The sequence below is a fragment of the Mirounga angustirostris genome, unplaced genomic scaffold, assembly GCF_029215605.1.
Source record: "Mirounga angustirostris isolate CCGP_5_RB_7025 unplaced genomic scaffold, mMirAng1.0.hap1 SCAF_1, whole genome shotgun sequence".
In the NCBI taxonomy this organism is placed as follows: domain Eukaryota; kingdom Metazoa; phylum Chordata; class Mammalia; order Carnivora; family Phocidae; genus Mirounga; species Mirounga angustirostris.
In genome coordinates, this window is record NW_026991709.1 from 140,201,959 (window position 1) to 140,217,794 (window position 15,836).

At 39.4% G+C, this 15,836-nt stretch overlaps 1 protein-coding gene across 1 annotated transcript in view; it reads right to left on the reverse strand.

The window, feature by feature from the left end:
- Positions 1 to 15,836, reverse strand: part of NEK10 (NIMA related kinase 10) — a 233,142-nt gene that overhangs the window by 161,047 nt on the left and 56,259 nt on the right. The window contains exons 13-22 of the mRNA XM_045903905.2: positions 14,114 to 14,253; positions 12,428 to 12,489; positions 10,146 to 10,223; positions 8,244 to 8,308; positions 6,783 to 6,885; positions 6,560 to 6,688; positions 5,889 to 6,026; positions 2,956 to 3,001; positions 436 to 557; positions 164 to 266 (exon numbers count right to left, since the gene is read on the reverse strand). Of these exons, the coding sequence (XP_045759861.2) occupies positions 164 to 266; positions 436 to 557; positions 2,956 to 3,001; positions 5,889 to 6,026; positions 6,560 to 6,688; positions 6,783 to 6,885; positions 8,244 to 8,308; positions 10,146 to 10,223; positions 12,428 to 12,489; positions 14,114 to 14,253 (986 nt within the window). The remainder of the gene's footprint in view (positions 1 to 163; positions 267 to 435; positions 558 to 2,955; positions 3,002 to 5,888; positions 6,027 to 6,559; positions 6,689 to 6,782; positions 6,886 to 8,243; positions 8,309 to 10,145; positions 10,224 to 12,427; positions 12,490 to 14,113; positions 14,254 to 15,836) is intronic.

Genomic DNA, 15,836 nt, shown 5'->3' on the forward strand with positions numbered 1-15,836 from the left:
ATCCTCAGTCACACTAACCACATTTCAAGTGCCCAACAGCCACATATTGGACAATGCAGATACAGAACATTCCCTTGAGTGCAGAAACTTCTATTGAACAACTCTGCTCTTGAATAATATTCAGGAATTCCTAAATTAAAAATTTTAAGATTCTTATACTTACTAACTGTTACTTTGTCCTTATCCCCCAACATAATGTTGTTTGGTGTCAGATCTCTATGCACAATCCTCTTCTCCTTGTGTAAGTACCGGAGAGCTAAGCACAGCTTGAAAGAGCAAATAAAAAACAAATTTTATATCCCCCAATATACATACCACCACTGATGACCACTATACACATCTCTAAGAAATCAGCTCAGAAATTTACTGTTTGGTAAAAAAAAAAAAAAAAAAAAAAAAAAAAAAAAAAAAAAATTAACGAAAACAAAAGTGTACCTGTATAAATATTTTCCATAGTCTTTCTTCAACAAAATGATGCTGTTTTTCCTTTAAAGAACTGAAATGTTCTCCAAGAGGGACCCCTTCTATAAGTTCCATAACTATATACAACCTATCATCTATAAGAAAACAAGGAAGAGATAATAGAAATTTAAATTCAATATATTTAGAAAAAAACATGAATTAGAATCCGAGCTTCCCAACGTGTGTGCAGGGCACAGCACTAAGGAATTGGAGACGTGCTAAGATATGGACCCAGTCAGTCCTGGAAACAGTGGAGGTGAGGGCCTCTTGGGGATCCTGGAGCCCAGCAACAGTCCCTTTCGGTTATGGACTACCTCCTAGCATAAGTTTATGCTGGCAAATATTATCATTTTCTCTGTACGCCAAGATGGGAACAGTTGGGAGTGGCCAAAGAGAACAAGTAAATGATGCCTAGTCATGGAGCATTTCCTGAAGAACATGTAAACCCACCTTTTCTATCAGTAGTTTAAAATTTACCCTTAAGGGCGCCTGGGTGGCTCAGTTGGTTAAGCGACTGCCTTCGGCTCAGGTCATGATCCTGGAGTCCCGGGATCGAGTCCCGCATCAGGCTCCCTGTTTGGCAGGGAGTCTGCTTCTCCCTCTGACCCTGCTCCCTCTCATGCTCTCTGTCTCTCATTCTCTCTCTCTCTCAAATAAATAAAATCTTTAAAAAAAATAAAATAAAATAAAATAAAATTTACCCTTAAATCATGTCAGAAATTCAGAAAATTGCATTTTAAACTACTGTTTGATGGTTTCATAGATGTACCTCACAGAATTTTACAATGGAATCATGCCATGGTCTTGCAATGACACAGCTGAGAAAACAACCCGTACAGAAATTTCTGTCGTGCCCCTCTATAGCAGAGAAAGCTGGACTTCTACTGGCTTTATCTTATGGGCACTGGGAATCTCATAACTGATTGCATTCATCTCTTTGCTTTGGATGTCAAGAAACAAAGTAAATTCTACTTTCTCCTCCAAAACCAATATGAAATTATTAATGATGATATGTGATATGTATCTTTTGTGATGTTCTGGATGTATATAAAATATGTACATACACAATATTTACAAAAATGAAATATTTACTATACATGTTCTGCCACTTATACTTTTTCATTCAGCAGCCTGACCTAACAGTACACACAGATCCGTGCCATTCTTTCTGCTGGCTGCATAGTATTCCACAACAGATGGATCGTTATTTATTCTCCTAAAGATAGACATTTATATTATTTGCAATTGTTTATCATCCCAAGAAATACTCAGTGTATATACTAATCTTACTCCTAGCTTAATTTTTTCCTTTCTTATATTAATTTTTTCTTTTTTGATTGAAGCATAATTAACATACTGTATTATATTAGTTTCAGGTGTTCAGTATAGTGATTTAACAATTCTGTACGATACTCAGTGCTCATCACAATAAGTGTACTCTTAATCCCATAATTCCCTAATTCCCTAATCTATGTTTATCGTATTTTATGTATTTTTAAGCCACTTCCAATTCTTTTTGGAAGATGTCAGGTTATAAAAGTTTTATTTTGTTTTTAAATTAGCCTAAGTTGTGTCACTTCCGTAGTGCAAGTCAGAAGCCAATCTTCATCTCTAATGGGATATGCACTAAATTATGAGAATATATTCTACTATCAAGAATTCTAATATCAAGGGAGCAGGATTTACTGGAGTTTCAGCACTGGGTTCCTCTGAGTCAGCTAGGGGAAGGGAGATGGGTAAAATCATAAAATGCCACAGTACACAATAGGTTTGCCTAATAATAGCATTTATAAAGAGGCAATGAGGAAGTCCCAACCATTGCCTTGTACTTCTTTAAATCTTCCTCCAAACAACTTACTTTGAAACTTCGTATGTGATGCACATTAAGGTTTATCAGTACTTTTATTGTTTCCGTCAAAGGTCCTATATTGTTTTAAGCATGTGACTGAGTTTGGCTTTATCTCAACCTTTTGATTCAATAATCCATCCTCCTTACACCTAAGAGGGCCTGCCTGCAGAATCAGTCAGGGCTCCACCGCCACCTTGTGGTAATTACCTGAACTTTACGTAAAATAAATCTCAAAGATGTAGCCACTCCCAATTTATTAGGGGGGTGAAAAATGTCATCTGAGTCAATGAAAACAATTTTTAATTTTGTCTTAAATATGCCATTATCCTTTAGTTTGCTGCTCTCCTGATCCTACTATGGTTTTGTGTGTGTGTATGTAAGAAAATAGCTATAATAACTATTTTGCTTTGTTCATGCAGTGTCTTTCATATCGGAGTCTAAGTATTTTATAACTATCTGTAGGCCATTGATTATTATATTACTGTTTCACTGATCAAAAAAGTGATGCACAAGATCTTCCACAAATAAAGAAAATAGTTGGAAAAAAAGAAAAGAATTAAGTTTATTTTGTGACATTCTAATATAGAAATATATAATATAGATACTTTTCCTTAATTAGAAATATCCTGAAAACTCATACTTACTTTCCAGAAATGTTTTGTAATAGCGTACAACATTGGGATGATAGAGCTATAAGAAAATAAATAACAAACATTACATTACTTGAAAATATAATTGGACTATAATTGAATATAATTGAAAACAACACAGAAATTATTGCATTCATATTTATCTATAAAATTAAGCATTTCAAGATATCATCTAATTGAGATTTGAGATTTTTATCATGACTCTTATTATTTGCTACCTACAAAACTAATCTGAAAATAGCAATCTCCCATATAGCCTTATCAATTAGAATTAAAAACTGATTGTACTTTATCCCCTAATTTAACTAAAACAGAGAACTGTAGAACTCAAAGTAACCTGAAGAATTCATTTAGCGCTCCCCATCCCACCACTACACACACATTGCAAAGATAAGAAAACTGCAATGAAGCAATTTATGTTGAATAGGTACACCATTGCCTCTTACCTCTCCCTGCTACTTAAATATTCATATATACTGTTTATGTCTATTCACACTTGGTGTCTTTCTATGCTCTCCAAAATGGTTAGTATGAAATTGAAAGAATCTAAGCATTACTAACTCCATTTACATTATAATAACAGTTGGCAAGGACTCCCTTCTTGGCCAAACTTTAGTCAGGCTTCTCGGAGCTCTCTTCTTCATGCTTGGCCTGCCTGGTTTTATCAAGGATCCTGCCAAGCCAGGTTAGCAAGAATCTCCCCACTCTTCATATCCAATCAAGTTCCTCATCAACCCATCTTTGACAGCTAATGAAGTCCTTCCGAGTAATTTTCCATCTAGGCACCCCCTCACCCAGCCTCTTGGTTGTAAATCACTAGCTATTGCTGTTGTCTTCAGAGTTGAGTTCAAGCTCTCTCCCCTGTTGTAATTCCTATTGCAGTAGTCTTGAATGAAGTTTTCCTTGCCATGTGTAAGAAGTATTCAGTTCTTTGGCCTAAATTTACCTCAGGATATTACACAGAAATTCTACTTTTTCAAAACTTTCCTTTCCTATAAGAATACTAAAATTTTTATAGTTGCTTATTTATAATTTAAGTTTCTAGGCAAATTGAAATTTATTCTATCTCAGAATAGTTGACATTACATTTATAAATGGCTTGCATCTCTTTCTGGTCTCTTTTCTTGCCTTTTTGAAGGGGAGTCTGATAACTGTCCACCAAAAACCTCCCTTCCCATTCCTCCATTGCAGTTTAGTTCGGGTGGAACATGGCTTCCCAGGCAGAGATGACATCTCTCAGCCTGCCTTGCAGCCCTGAGAGGGACTGTCACTAAGTTCTCACCAAGCGACTGTAAGGGGAAACACGTGTGCTCCTGTGTCTGAGTCCTAAACACTGGGAACACCCCCCCACCATGCTCTACCTTTTTCACCTTGGATGTGAACGTGCCTGTGGCAGTTTCAACCAAGCGGATGCAGACAATGGCCTAGAGGTAGCAGAGCAGTAAGGGAGAAAGAACCCACATTCGCAAATGATTGCATGGAACAGAGACCACCACCAGCTTGGTCCACTCACTCTAGGATTGTCACATGAAAGAGAAATAGCTCACTGCATTGTCAAGCCTCTTGTTTAGGCCAATGGATATGGAGCTTCTTTCTTACTGCAGCTTAGTCTCATTCTTAACAAACTCACTCTCCTTTCCTAGTTCCATTTCTGCCACTTGTGTCTGCCATCACCTCCTCCTTTTAGGCCTCTAAATGTTATTATCCTTTCCTGTGGTTCAGTCCCCTCTTAAGAGTGCAACTGTACAATTCTGAGTTTTCTCTAAGTCCAAACACATGCCTCTTATACGTCCCCACCCTGATACTTTCTTCTCTTAGGAAACGTGCTAAAACAAGGTCTACCTCATCAACTATCAAGTGGCCAGCAGATTTTAAACAATACAGGACCAGGTAAGCAACAGAACCATATTCTAAGCCTAGCTCACTGGCCAGGACTATATCCAGATCAGGGTTCAAATGAAGATACTCGATCAGCTTGCAGCAAAAGCCATGCTCTAGCCTTGTGCTACAGTGAAACAGCATACTGCTGAGTATCAGAGTATCCTACACGGGAGTGGACACTAACTTCTTCTTCAAGTCCACTCTATTACTATATATGAAAGTCAACTATAAAATAAGCTATTAATGATAGTACGTACTGCAATTTATGAATTGGGCTAGAACTATATATTTTGATGAATAAAGATCATCATATTTATTTGGTGATCTTTATGTCCCAGCACAGATGCTATGCAAATTTAACTCATGGAGAATAAAGAGCAGGGAAGCTGGTCACTCTCCACAGGAGTTACAAATGAACAGTACCCATAATGAATGTATAAATAAGGAAAGCTGAAAAAGAAACCCATGTATTCTTGGATTACAAAATCCAATCTCACTTCTCTTCTGACATGTTTATTCTTTCTCCCCAAACAAACCTTCATAATGATAGTTAACTGAGTTGTTACATTATGTCTGAATATTCCACTCATTCCAATAAATAATAACCCATCTTGAAAATCTACTTTTAGATTTAATAAGCTGTATTTGAGGAATGTTAACAGCTTGGTTCCACTTGACAAAAGTCAGGGAACTCTTATTCATATGCTTATGCGTGTAACTAAGTAACCAAATATTCTACAACATAATGAGAAGGAAATGGATACGCTTGCAATGAAAAAAGAAGGGTGTTTCCATATATGTGGCACTCTGCTGTAAACCCAAACATTCTGCACCCCAAGCGCTGATATAAACTCCAGGAAGTCTTTCTATGGTTCAATGTCAAGCCTTCAGAAAAATATCTAACCAAAATATTATCACCTCAATATCAATTATTATAAACAGAACCAGTTCTTAAACAGCATGGACAAGAATAGCACAAGAACTCTACTTTCTTTTAATGACACTTAGTTAAGGAACATATCTTCATAAACAAGAAAAACGTTTACCTGTTCTTTAATTATGGTTAATTCAGAAACAATATTCTTTACACTGCTGTCTCGATCTTTTTTATCCTTTCCAAATGCTGGGTTGTGTAAATTGACCTCTTTCATTGCTAAAAGATTTTGACCACTACGCTTTCTAACCTAAAATAAAAACAAAAAATAAGATAATAATAATAAATAATAATGATGGGGTGGGGGTAGAAAGAAGGGAAAAAAAAGAGATCGATTAATAAGTCACATGATTAAAACAAGTAATCTAAATAATCTACAAAAGTAACAGAATTTTTAAAATTTTTGTCTGTATGTACACTAAGCTCAGCTCAAAAAACTGCTATCTCCTGGGTCAGTCTGCACTCTTTGGTAGGATTTTCCTGGGTAAATATAGAAAACTCTGGTATGAATTTGGAGAAAGTCTCATGCACTGGGACAAGCCTCTTTGACTATTTTTTTGTGAGACATTAACAACGGCTTTTGTCTTCAAAGATTAGTGACAAATTTCTAGAGCTGAGATAAGATAACATCAGGACAGCTATTTGATGGGCAAAAACAATCATTCTAATTTGTACCTATTTCTCAATAACGAGGGCTCTAACCCAGTTGCGTGGGTGTGTGCAAGTGGGACATCTGGTTTGCTTCGGAATATCAGAAATATTTTTCTCCAAGGGCAAAGTCACCTTGTAGACACAGCCAAAAGCTCCACTTCCAAGATGATCCAAAATCGCATAGTTGCCTATGTATTTCGAAGGAGCTTTATTCTGATTAATGCTTTCAAGATTTTCAGCAATTTGCTTCAGTTCATCCTCCTAAACAAAAAAATAAAAAGGAAATGGGCACTATGATAATTTCCATTCCTGACCACATACCAGCCTACCCAAATATTTAAAACTCAGGGCTTACCACTAACAAATTCAACTTTGATACCAATTCTTCATAAGCACTGATATCACGAACATAATGTCCTATATCGATGAAGATCTCAAACAAGTCGGTGGGGAAAAGTCTACAGGGAAAACATACACAGACACTTCATGTAGGGCTTGGTAACTGTTGCTCATTCCTTCCCTTTGGGATCTAGCTCACTCACAGATTAATTACATTAAATAAACTCAACTTCCTTAGGTTATCAACAAAGTGGGGGCAAATAGTACTCACCAGCTTATCTCACAAAAATGAACTAGAACTACAGGTTTTAAGGGATAATGAAAAGCAACCAGAGAGGAAAGTTTTTAGAGATGTGGTGTACAACATGGTGCTTATAGTTGACAATACTGTGCTGTACACTTAAACATTTATTAAGAGGGCAGATCTCATGTTATGACACAGATTATACAAAGACCTTATTTGTAAGATATTTGGAGGTACAGGCATTAAGCATTTTGGAAAGGAATGTTTATGGGGTGTTTATGGAGTGATGAACACTTTCAAACACGCCATTTGATTCCGTCCTCATATTAACCCTAGGAGGTAAATACTAACCCCATTTTTAAATGTTTTATGAAAATAAAATAAAAATACAGGTAAATAAAAAAATGAAGAGATTTATGCATCATTTGCAGGGTACTGGTTTCAAGGGCTTAGTAAAATCATTAAGCCCATAAAAATGGATGGTTTAGGGCCTTGAAATAAAAGGTTATAATAACTTTACTTCCTTTTCTTCCCTCAAATTCAAACATCATTTGTAAATAAAGTAGCAACATAAAATGCTCCAATGCTTCAGAACAAAACACATTATATTAACTCAAGTTCTTATTTCTATTCCACCTTATATCAATAGAATTCTAGTAAGAACTTGGGCCTATGATTTTGACCAGCCTGGCCAACCCAGGGGCATGCAGACCACACACGTAGGTAACTAGTGTTTGCTTCCCAAGGGGCTGATTTTTTTGTCACACTCACCAGCACAGCCTCCTGACCTAAGAACACCTAGCCTCCTCCCCATCAAATGAGCTCCTGCCCTATGAAGGATACCCTGAAAATACTTCTTTTTCCACTGATACAGAGGAAATGACTAGACCAACTTTGGAATTTCTGAATGCGTAAGAACAAGCACATATTTTTATGTCATCCATTTAAAATGTTAACGTCCAAAAAAATGAAAACTAAAACCCATAGCAGTCACAGTAATTAAGAATTGTATTGATAGAGTGATTTATTCCCTTTCTTCATCATTTAGTTCACTTTCAGTGTTAAGATATCACCAGGGTAAGTCAGTCTTATTATCTGTGGATTCTAAGAAATCTGAAAATACATGCTTTGCATACTGATGCATTCTTCTCTTACTGTTTGCATCTAAATCAGGTATGTGAAAACAGTTCAATGTCATGATCACTGGTCACTTAAATTTCTCTAAGCTCATACCTTTTAAAGAGTGGTCTGTTTCTTTCCATACTGAAGAGAAACCTCAAGGCTCTGAACGCATAACACTGGAAAATAAAAGGGTGCGTGATTCTCAAAGGTAGCTCAGCAAATTAAAACACTGCAAGGATAAAATTATCATGAACTAAACATTAAAGTGACTTTACTGTGAGTGGCTGACCTCCATGGGAGCCAAAGGTTATGACTAAAGACAAAAACCATCAATACCTGGGGTAGGTCTCATATTTTAAAAAAGCATTTACGTTGTAGAATGCTAGGAGGTTAGCCTCGTTCCACTCAGTACTTGTCATTAATTCCTTTCTAGAAAGTACAAAATGAACACAGAGACCAGAAATAAAATTCCTACTCTGAGAAAACCACATGTCCAGAGATTTTCAGGAGCTCAAGGTTTATTTTGTTTCTAGCTTGCTATGTATGCCTCAATATTTATATGGCTTCTATGAGAAAATAAACACTCGAAATGATAACATATAAAAATAGCCACAGGCACACTGGACTCAGACTTGACAAATTGGTCTCTTGAGTAAAGAGTCTTAAGCGTTTCCCAAATAGAACAATCTACAGTAGAACTACACCCGAGAACACTCAGAAAGAGGCCTGTGAGACTTTACCAAAGAAAAATAAACATCTAAATGTCTGTGACTTTGCAGTGCCAAGAAAAAAAACAGAGAGCCCCCAGCCTGCAGTCGGTCATGTACACAGGCCACCACGGGGGTGATTGGGGTCTGCTGAACTGGGATCTGGAATCATTCCATAAAATTAGTGGTCTGAATACCGAAGGGTCCCAAATAAAATTGCCCAGGGAAGCAGGCAGATGACACAACGACATGACGGAGCTTGGTGGAGGGTGGTGGAGGCAGTGAGAAAGGGCAGGATGCAAACGTCCCTCAAAAATCATTTCAATGTGAATTTTTAGAAACCCTCTACTAGCTTAACAAAATGCATCTGCAAGGTGGGTTTGACTTCTGTTGTCCAGCATCACATCATGCCTCTGTGGTGCACCAAAGAAATTAAGTCCCGCACCTGTACGTTGTCATGGGTAGCTCTCTAAAACCTCTGCCTGCCAGCCCACGGATACCACCAAAACTTCTCTGCTCATTTTCTCTCTCATTCGGGGTGACAGCCCTTCGATTGGATTGGAGGTAAACATGGTTTCTTACTTCCTCTCTAAATGACTTGGGAGAAAAGAATGAGCTGCAAGTCCTGCAAAGGCTTACTTTCAATCTGATTTTATCTTTCCAGTATCTTCAGGGACACTGGCCCCCTGATGCCCACTCTTTAAAATAGCACGCAGGAGCCTGCAATAATGAGCACCCCTCTTGCCTGCAAAGCCTCATCTCCCTCCCCCGTCCACACACCCCAGCCCCGCTGGGCGGCGGAAGCACACTCTAAGCTGCCTGGCTCTCGCACTTCGCACATGGTGTTCCCTCTGTGCGGAATGCTCTTCCACCCTGTGGCAGATGCCATGGCTGCCCCACTCACACCCCTTTAGCGACTTGGCGAGTCTCTTCTCGTCCACCAAGATCCATTTTACAGGCTTTCCTTTGTAAAGATGAAATGTTACCAACTGTGGTCCATGCTTAAAGATAGAATATAATTTTCCTCTTACAGTTTTCTGATACATAAGCATTGTTTTGGAAAAAAAAATAGAACTTAAGATAAGCAAAGAAATACATAAATAAAATCACCTGACCCCCCCCTCCGCCCAGAGAAACCACTGTTAAGCCCTTTATTTTGTTTTGACAGCATTTGTTTTCATGCCAGCCTCCCGCACCTGATATTTTTCCTCCCAGTCAGTACGGAGACTGGGAGGGAATTTATATTCTCAAAGTTTCCCCAGATTTCAGTAACTCGATACAGAAGAACAATGGACATGCTTATTACCTGTAATAGATTCGTTTTTGCTGCATTCTTTTGTTTGTTTGGTAAAATTAATTTTGCTATTGTATATACACCATTTTCCTGGAAGAATAAAGAGCACATGTTATCTGTGACCACTGCCAATGCCAGAGAGACACACAAACACAATGAAGCAACTACACAATCTGAAAAATTAGTATTTGAAAAGAAATGTTCGTAGAATTTTAGAACTCTGTGTAAGTAGACAGGAGAATAGTAAATATATCAATGTAATACTAAAGACTACAACCACACTCTTAAAATTTCAACTGATGATAAATAATAAAGCATATCAATTTAAAGTCATTTAAATACTTTAAAAAGGAGTAGGGGATAAAAAAGGACTGAGTAGGGCGCCTGGGTGGCTCAGTTGGTTAAGCGACTGCCTTCAGCTCAGGTCATGATCCCAGGGTCCTGGGATCGAGTCCCGCATCGGGCTCCCTGCTCTGCGGGGAGCCTGCTTCTCCCTCTCCCACTCCCCCTGCTTGTGTACCCTCTCTCGCTGTGTCTCTCTCTGTCAAATAAATAAATAAAATCTTTAAAAAAAAAAAAAAAAGGACTGAGTAAAGGGATCCAAATATCTTTGTACTTTGCATTTTAAATGTCTAACTATGAAATATAATCTCTCCCTTTACAGTTTGGTAATTAAACAATACACATAGATAAATTATTGTAGAAAAGAACATAGAAAAAATAAAAGAAACAAGAGTAATAATAGATTTAGAAAATGAAAGTTATGCATGGAAGTCCAGAAAGTTATCCTTCTAGACTTACTCTGATACTCTAATATATACACAGCAGAATGAACAAAAAGTGCTAACTTACTGCTACTTTTCTATTACCAAATATTTGATTTACTGAACTCTACTATACATGGGCTTTTATAACTGTGAACAGCTTTACCCGCCTTTCTGCATTTAGTCTTTATAGCTATTCTGTGAATTAGTCTATAATTTCCCTGCTTTATATATGACAAAACAAAATCTTAGACTAAGTCATTTTTCCAATGGCCGAACCACCAGGAAATGATAGTAGGAAATGAACCTCAACCTGGCCAAGTCCAGATGCCCTGCTCTGCCACTACCCCCTGATTTGCTGAGCTTCCCCTCGGGCCTTTAATCATTGGTGATCTGATCTCTTATGACATTTTATGTATTTATGTATTTTGAAGTTGAAGTTGGATATATTGTATGCTACTTCCATATATTGCTGTATATGTAGTGGATTGATTAATGAATTATGCTTTGTGAAAATGGTTTCTTGGCAATAAATATGTTGTTGGTGTGTGTTTCAGTCATCTCTAGCTGAATAACCTGATATACTCTTTTTTTAAATTTTTTTTAAAAATATTTTTTTAAGATTTTTATTTATTTATTTCACAGGGAGACACAGTGAGAGAGGGACCACAAGCAGGGGGAGTGGGAGAGGGAGAAGCAGGCTTCCCACCGAGCAGGGAGCCCCATGCGGGGCTCCATCCCAGGACCCTGGGATCATGACCTGAGCCGAAGGCCGACACTTAACGATTGAGCCACCTGGGCGCCCCTAACCTGATATACTCTTAATTCAAATGACTACTATCCTCAACCCATGGTATACTATATGTCCAGAATTAAAGCTATTCAAAATAGCTTTTTAAAAAAAAAAAGAGATAAAATGAAAAAGAGTACACATGATATAGGGAAGAGACACCAGAGGTTAACCACAGGGCTGGTCCTTCTAAGCCAAGTGAGGTAAAGGAAGGACAAGACTATAAAATGGAATTCTAGGGACACCTAGCTGGCTCAGCCGGAAGAGCATGTGACTCCTGATCTCGGGGTTTTGAGTTTGAGCCCCATGTTGGGTGTAGAGATTACTTAAAAATAAAATGTTAAAAAAGCTTAAAAAATTAGGGACACCTGGGTAGCTCAGTTGGTTAAGCGTCTGCCTTTGGCTCAGGTCATGATCCCAGAGTCCTGGGATCGAGCTCCACATCGGGCTCCCTGCTCAGCAGGAAGCCTGCTTCTCCCTCTCCCACTCCCCTGCTTGTGTTCCCTCTCTCTCTCTGTCAAATAAATAAATAAAATCTTAATTTTAAAAAAGGTAAAAAAATTAAAAAATAAAAGAGACTATAAAATGGAATTCTAGAACTTAAATAAGATATATTAAAATATCTTAAAATCACATCATGGGATCCCAAAAGCTGTGTTCTGGGCTACACAGTTCGCCTGAGGTGGGGTCCGTGAGTGCTGACGTGGTCTGCAGCCGAGCCCGGAGAGCAGCGTTCTCACCTGGACCACCTGGTGGGCGTTGGTGTCGTTGAGCACCAGCTCGGTGAGGGCGGCACAGCAGGCTGTAAAGAAAACCACCAGATGATTGTGTCTGTCATCACTGACCGCGCTCTACACTGCTCCGTCAATACTCGGGCTCCGCAGGGAATTCTGTGACAGAGCCACTCCTCCAAACACAGTACCTTTCCCTGCGACACAGCTCTGGGGGGAGGGAAACTGACTCGCAGTGGTGTCTAACGCTGCTCTTCACGTAATTCATGTGCGTCTACACCCCTCCGCAGCCTTTTGTTGAGCACTTACTGTGTACCGGGAAGCAGCTTCATTATAATCCCCAGGGCCCAACAGGTGCCTGGCACTTGGCAGGTGCTCAGTAAATACATCTACAATGGTTGGATACATGAGTACTTTAAATATATGATCCCAAGTATCGGGGCGCTTGGGTGGCTCAGTCGTTAAGCGTCTGCCTTCGGCTCAGGTTATGATCCCAGGGTCCTGGGATTGAGCCCTGCATCGGGCTCCTGCTTGGAAGGAAGCCTGCTTCTCCCTCTCCCATTCGCCCTGTTTGAGTTCCCTCTCTCGCTGTCTCTCTCTCTCTGTGCCAAATAAATAAATAAAATCTTTTTTAAAAAATTAAACAAAAAAACACAAAGTATCCCTTGTAATCAGAGGATGTACCATGACTACCAGTTTTACTGATGAGAAAACTGAGGTTCACAGAGACCGACAGACTAGGCCATAGAACTTAGTAAGTGGAAGAGGCCAGAAGTCCAACTGCAGTCTGCTAGCTGTTAAATCCCACACCCTGAGCACCACCCTTCCTGCCTCCTCATGGTTACCGTGGCAGCTTCTGGTGACGTTCTGTACAGAGCTGCTTCTTGTCCAACCAGAAATGTGCTGGATTCTACAGCACAGAGCACCTGTAAAGGGTACTACCTTTTTATGGGGCCCTTGCGCTGGCCCTGCACTGTGCTTCAGGCATTACATATATCCTCATATACTCCTGCCTGCCTGCCCTCCTGCGGGCCGCCCCCAGTGCCTCTCTGCCCCCCTCCTGTGTCTGTGGCAGGGCGCCCACCTTGGTCAGCAGCACCAAAGCCCCCACTCGTCCCAAAGGCCAGGTGCCCTTTTGTGAACCTTGTTCAGGGTTGTGCCAAACTGCCAAAAACGTGGGCATACATCCCTGCTCCTGCTTTTGTGTGGCAAGAGAGGCTCTGTCCTCTCTTTAGGTGCTCACATGGAGTAAGGAAGGTGCTCCCTTGTTCCCAGGGGAATGGATGTCTGCATTGTAGAATCTCTCTGAAGGAGGGTGCCCTGAGATCTAGAAAACATAGGAACCATGATTCTGGCCACAAAGCAAGCTGAATTCTCTAATCCAGCTTTTCCAGTAATGAAGCTACTATTCTGCTCTCTTTATGCCTGACTTCTATGCTGATTTCTCAATGTGTTCAGAATGTGAAAGGGAGAGAAAAGTCTGTGGTATCACTAACCTGCAGGCCCAACACAAGTCCCGGGAGGTTTCAGACACTTACATGGATTTAACTTCACAGTTTTTAAACTTACAAATTGTGCCTACTTCACATTATCATACATAACAGAGAATAACAAATTATTATCATCATCACAGAACATAATAAAACCTATGCTAAACAGTATCAAATAGCAAAACATAATAATATGATATAATACCTGCTTGAAGAGAAAAAATATTTTCTTGTATTTCCCGAGGGCTTAAATCTTCTGACAAATGAAGCTGCTGGATTCTGCCTGCTGCATTTGCACTAGACAGGCTGCCAATGGAAGAACGATCGGAAACAAAATTTCTGTCTCTGAAAAAGAAAAGTGAATGCACAATTTATCACTTTTCCCTCATGGTCAGTGCTTTCTGGGTCCTGTTTAAGAAATGTTTGCCTCCCCCAGACCATGAAGTTTTCTCCTATGTTATCTTTATTGTTTCACCTTCCAATCCACCTACAGTGGATTTCTATGTGTGGTGTGAGGCAGGGGTCCCTTCTTTCCTTCCTTTTTTTCTTCCTTCCTTCCTTCCTTCCTCCCTCCCTTCCTTCCTTTCCCCTCTCCCTCCCTCCCTCCCTTCCTTCCTTCCTGCCTTCCTGCCTTCCTTCCCTCCTGCTTCTTTCTCTGGTTACTGAACTAAATCCAGCACTAGTTATTGAAAACTCTCATTTCCCCGCAGCTCCACATGCCCACCTTTGTTTTTTTGTTTTGTTTTAAGATTTTATTTTTAAGTAATCTCTACACCCAACGTGGGGGGCTAGAAATCCAAGATCAAGAGTTGCATGCTCTACTGACTGAGCCAGCCAGGAGCGCCCCCTGCTCCTCCCCCACCTCTGTTTTTGAACTCTATTCTGCTGCTATCAATTCACCTGACTATATGTCAGTCTTCCTCATGCTGAGTTTTCTTTTTCCAAGCAATTCTAGTCTTTCCTTATTTTGGTAAAGATCTCTTCTTTTATATTTTTGAATTTTTTAAAAAAGATTTTATTGATTTGTTTGAGAGAGAGGGCACACAAGTCAGGGGCGGGGAGGAGCTGAGGGAGAGGGAGAAACAGACTCCCCACTGAGTGGGGAGCCAGATTTTGGGCTCAATGCAGGGCTCGATCCCAGGACCCTGAGATCATGACCTGAGCTGAAGGCAGACGCTTAACTGACTGAGCCCCCTATGCAACCCTATCTTTGAATTTTTTTATCCTTTTGCTTTATTCTCTCACTAGGATATCAGTTATCACAGGTTGAAAACTCATCTTCTGCAAGCCTTATCCTTCACTTTCTAATGGTTCTCATTCCTTTGTCTTTTTCCTCCACATTATGTGCAATTTTTTCAAGTGTGCCCTTCCTTGTATTAATTCCAGTTTCTGTCTGGTACTCTGATGAATGTCTCAGTTCTGTGGATTATTCAGTCCTTGCCTTTCTTCCTAGCTCTGTAATCTCTACCTTCCCTTTTTTGTAGTCCTAGCATCTTTTCTTTAATCTCAGGTCATAAATGTCATGTTCTATTTAATATCTTTGATAAAATAAAGCACTTGTTTTCTGTTTACTCAAGGTAGCATCTTCCACAATAGCTTCTTCATGTCTTTTATCTGTTTTGTTCCTTTTTGTTTAATGCAGCTACTATATTTTTTCATTTCTTTATTTTTTATGGCAACAGCTCTATCTTGATTTCTTTGTGCCTAAATATTACATAGATGGAGTCTCCTTGGCTTCCTTCCCATGTCATCTGGGCCCACTAGTGCCCTTCCTTCAGTTAGCTTTGGGAAGGTAATGGAGCTAGGTCTAGGGATAGTCACAACTGGTGATCTTATCTGTCAACCAAATTATGTTAAACTCAAATTTTAGAAATCACTCCCCCTACTCGAGTCTATAGGCCTTCAGGAACTGTTCTGGAGCTTATGAT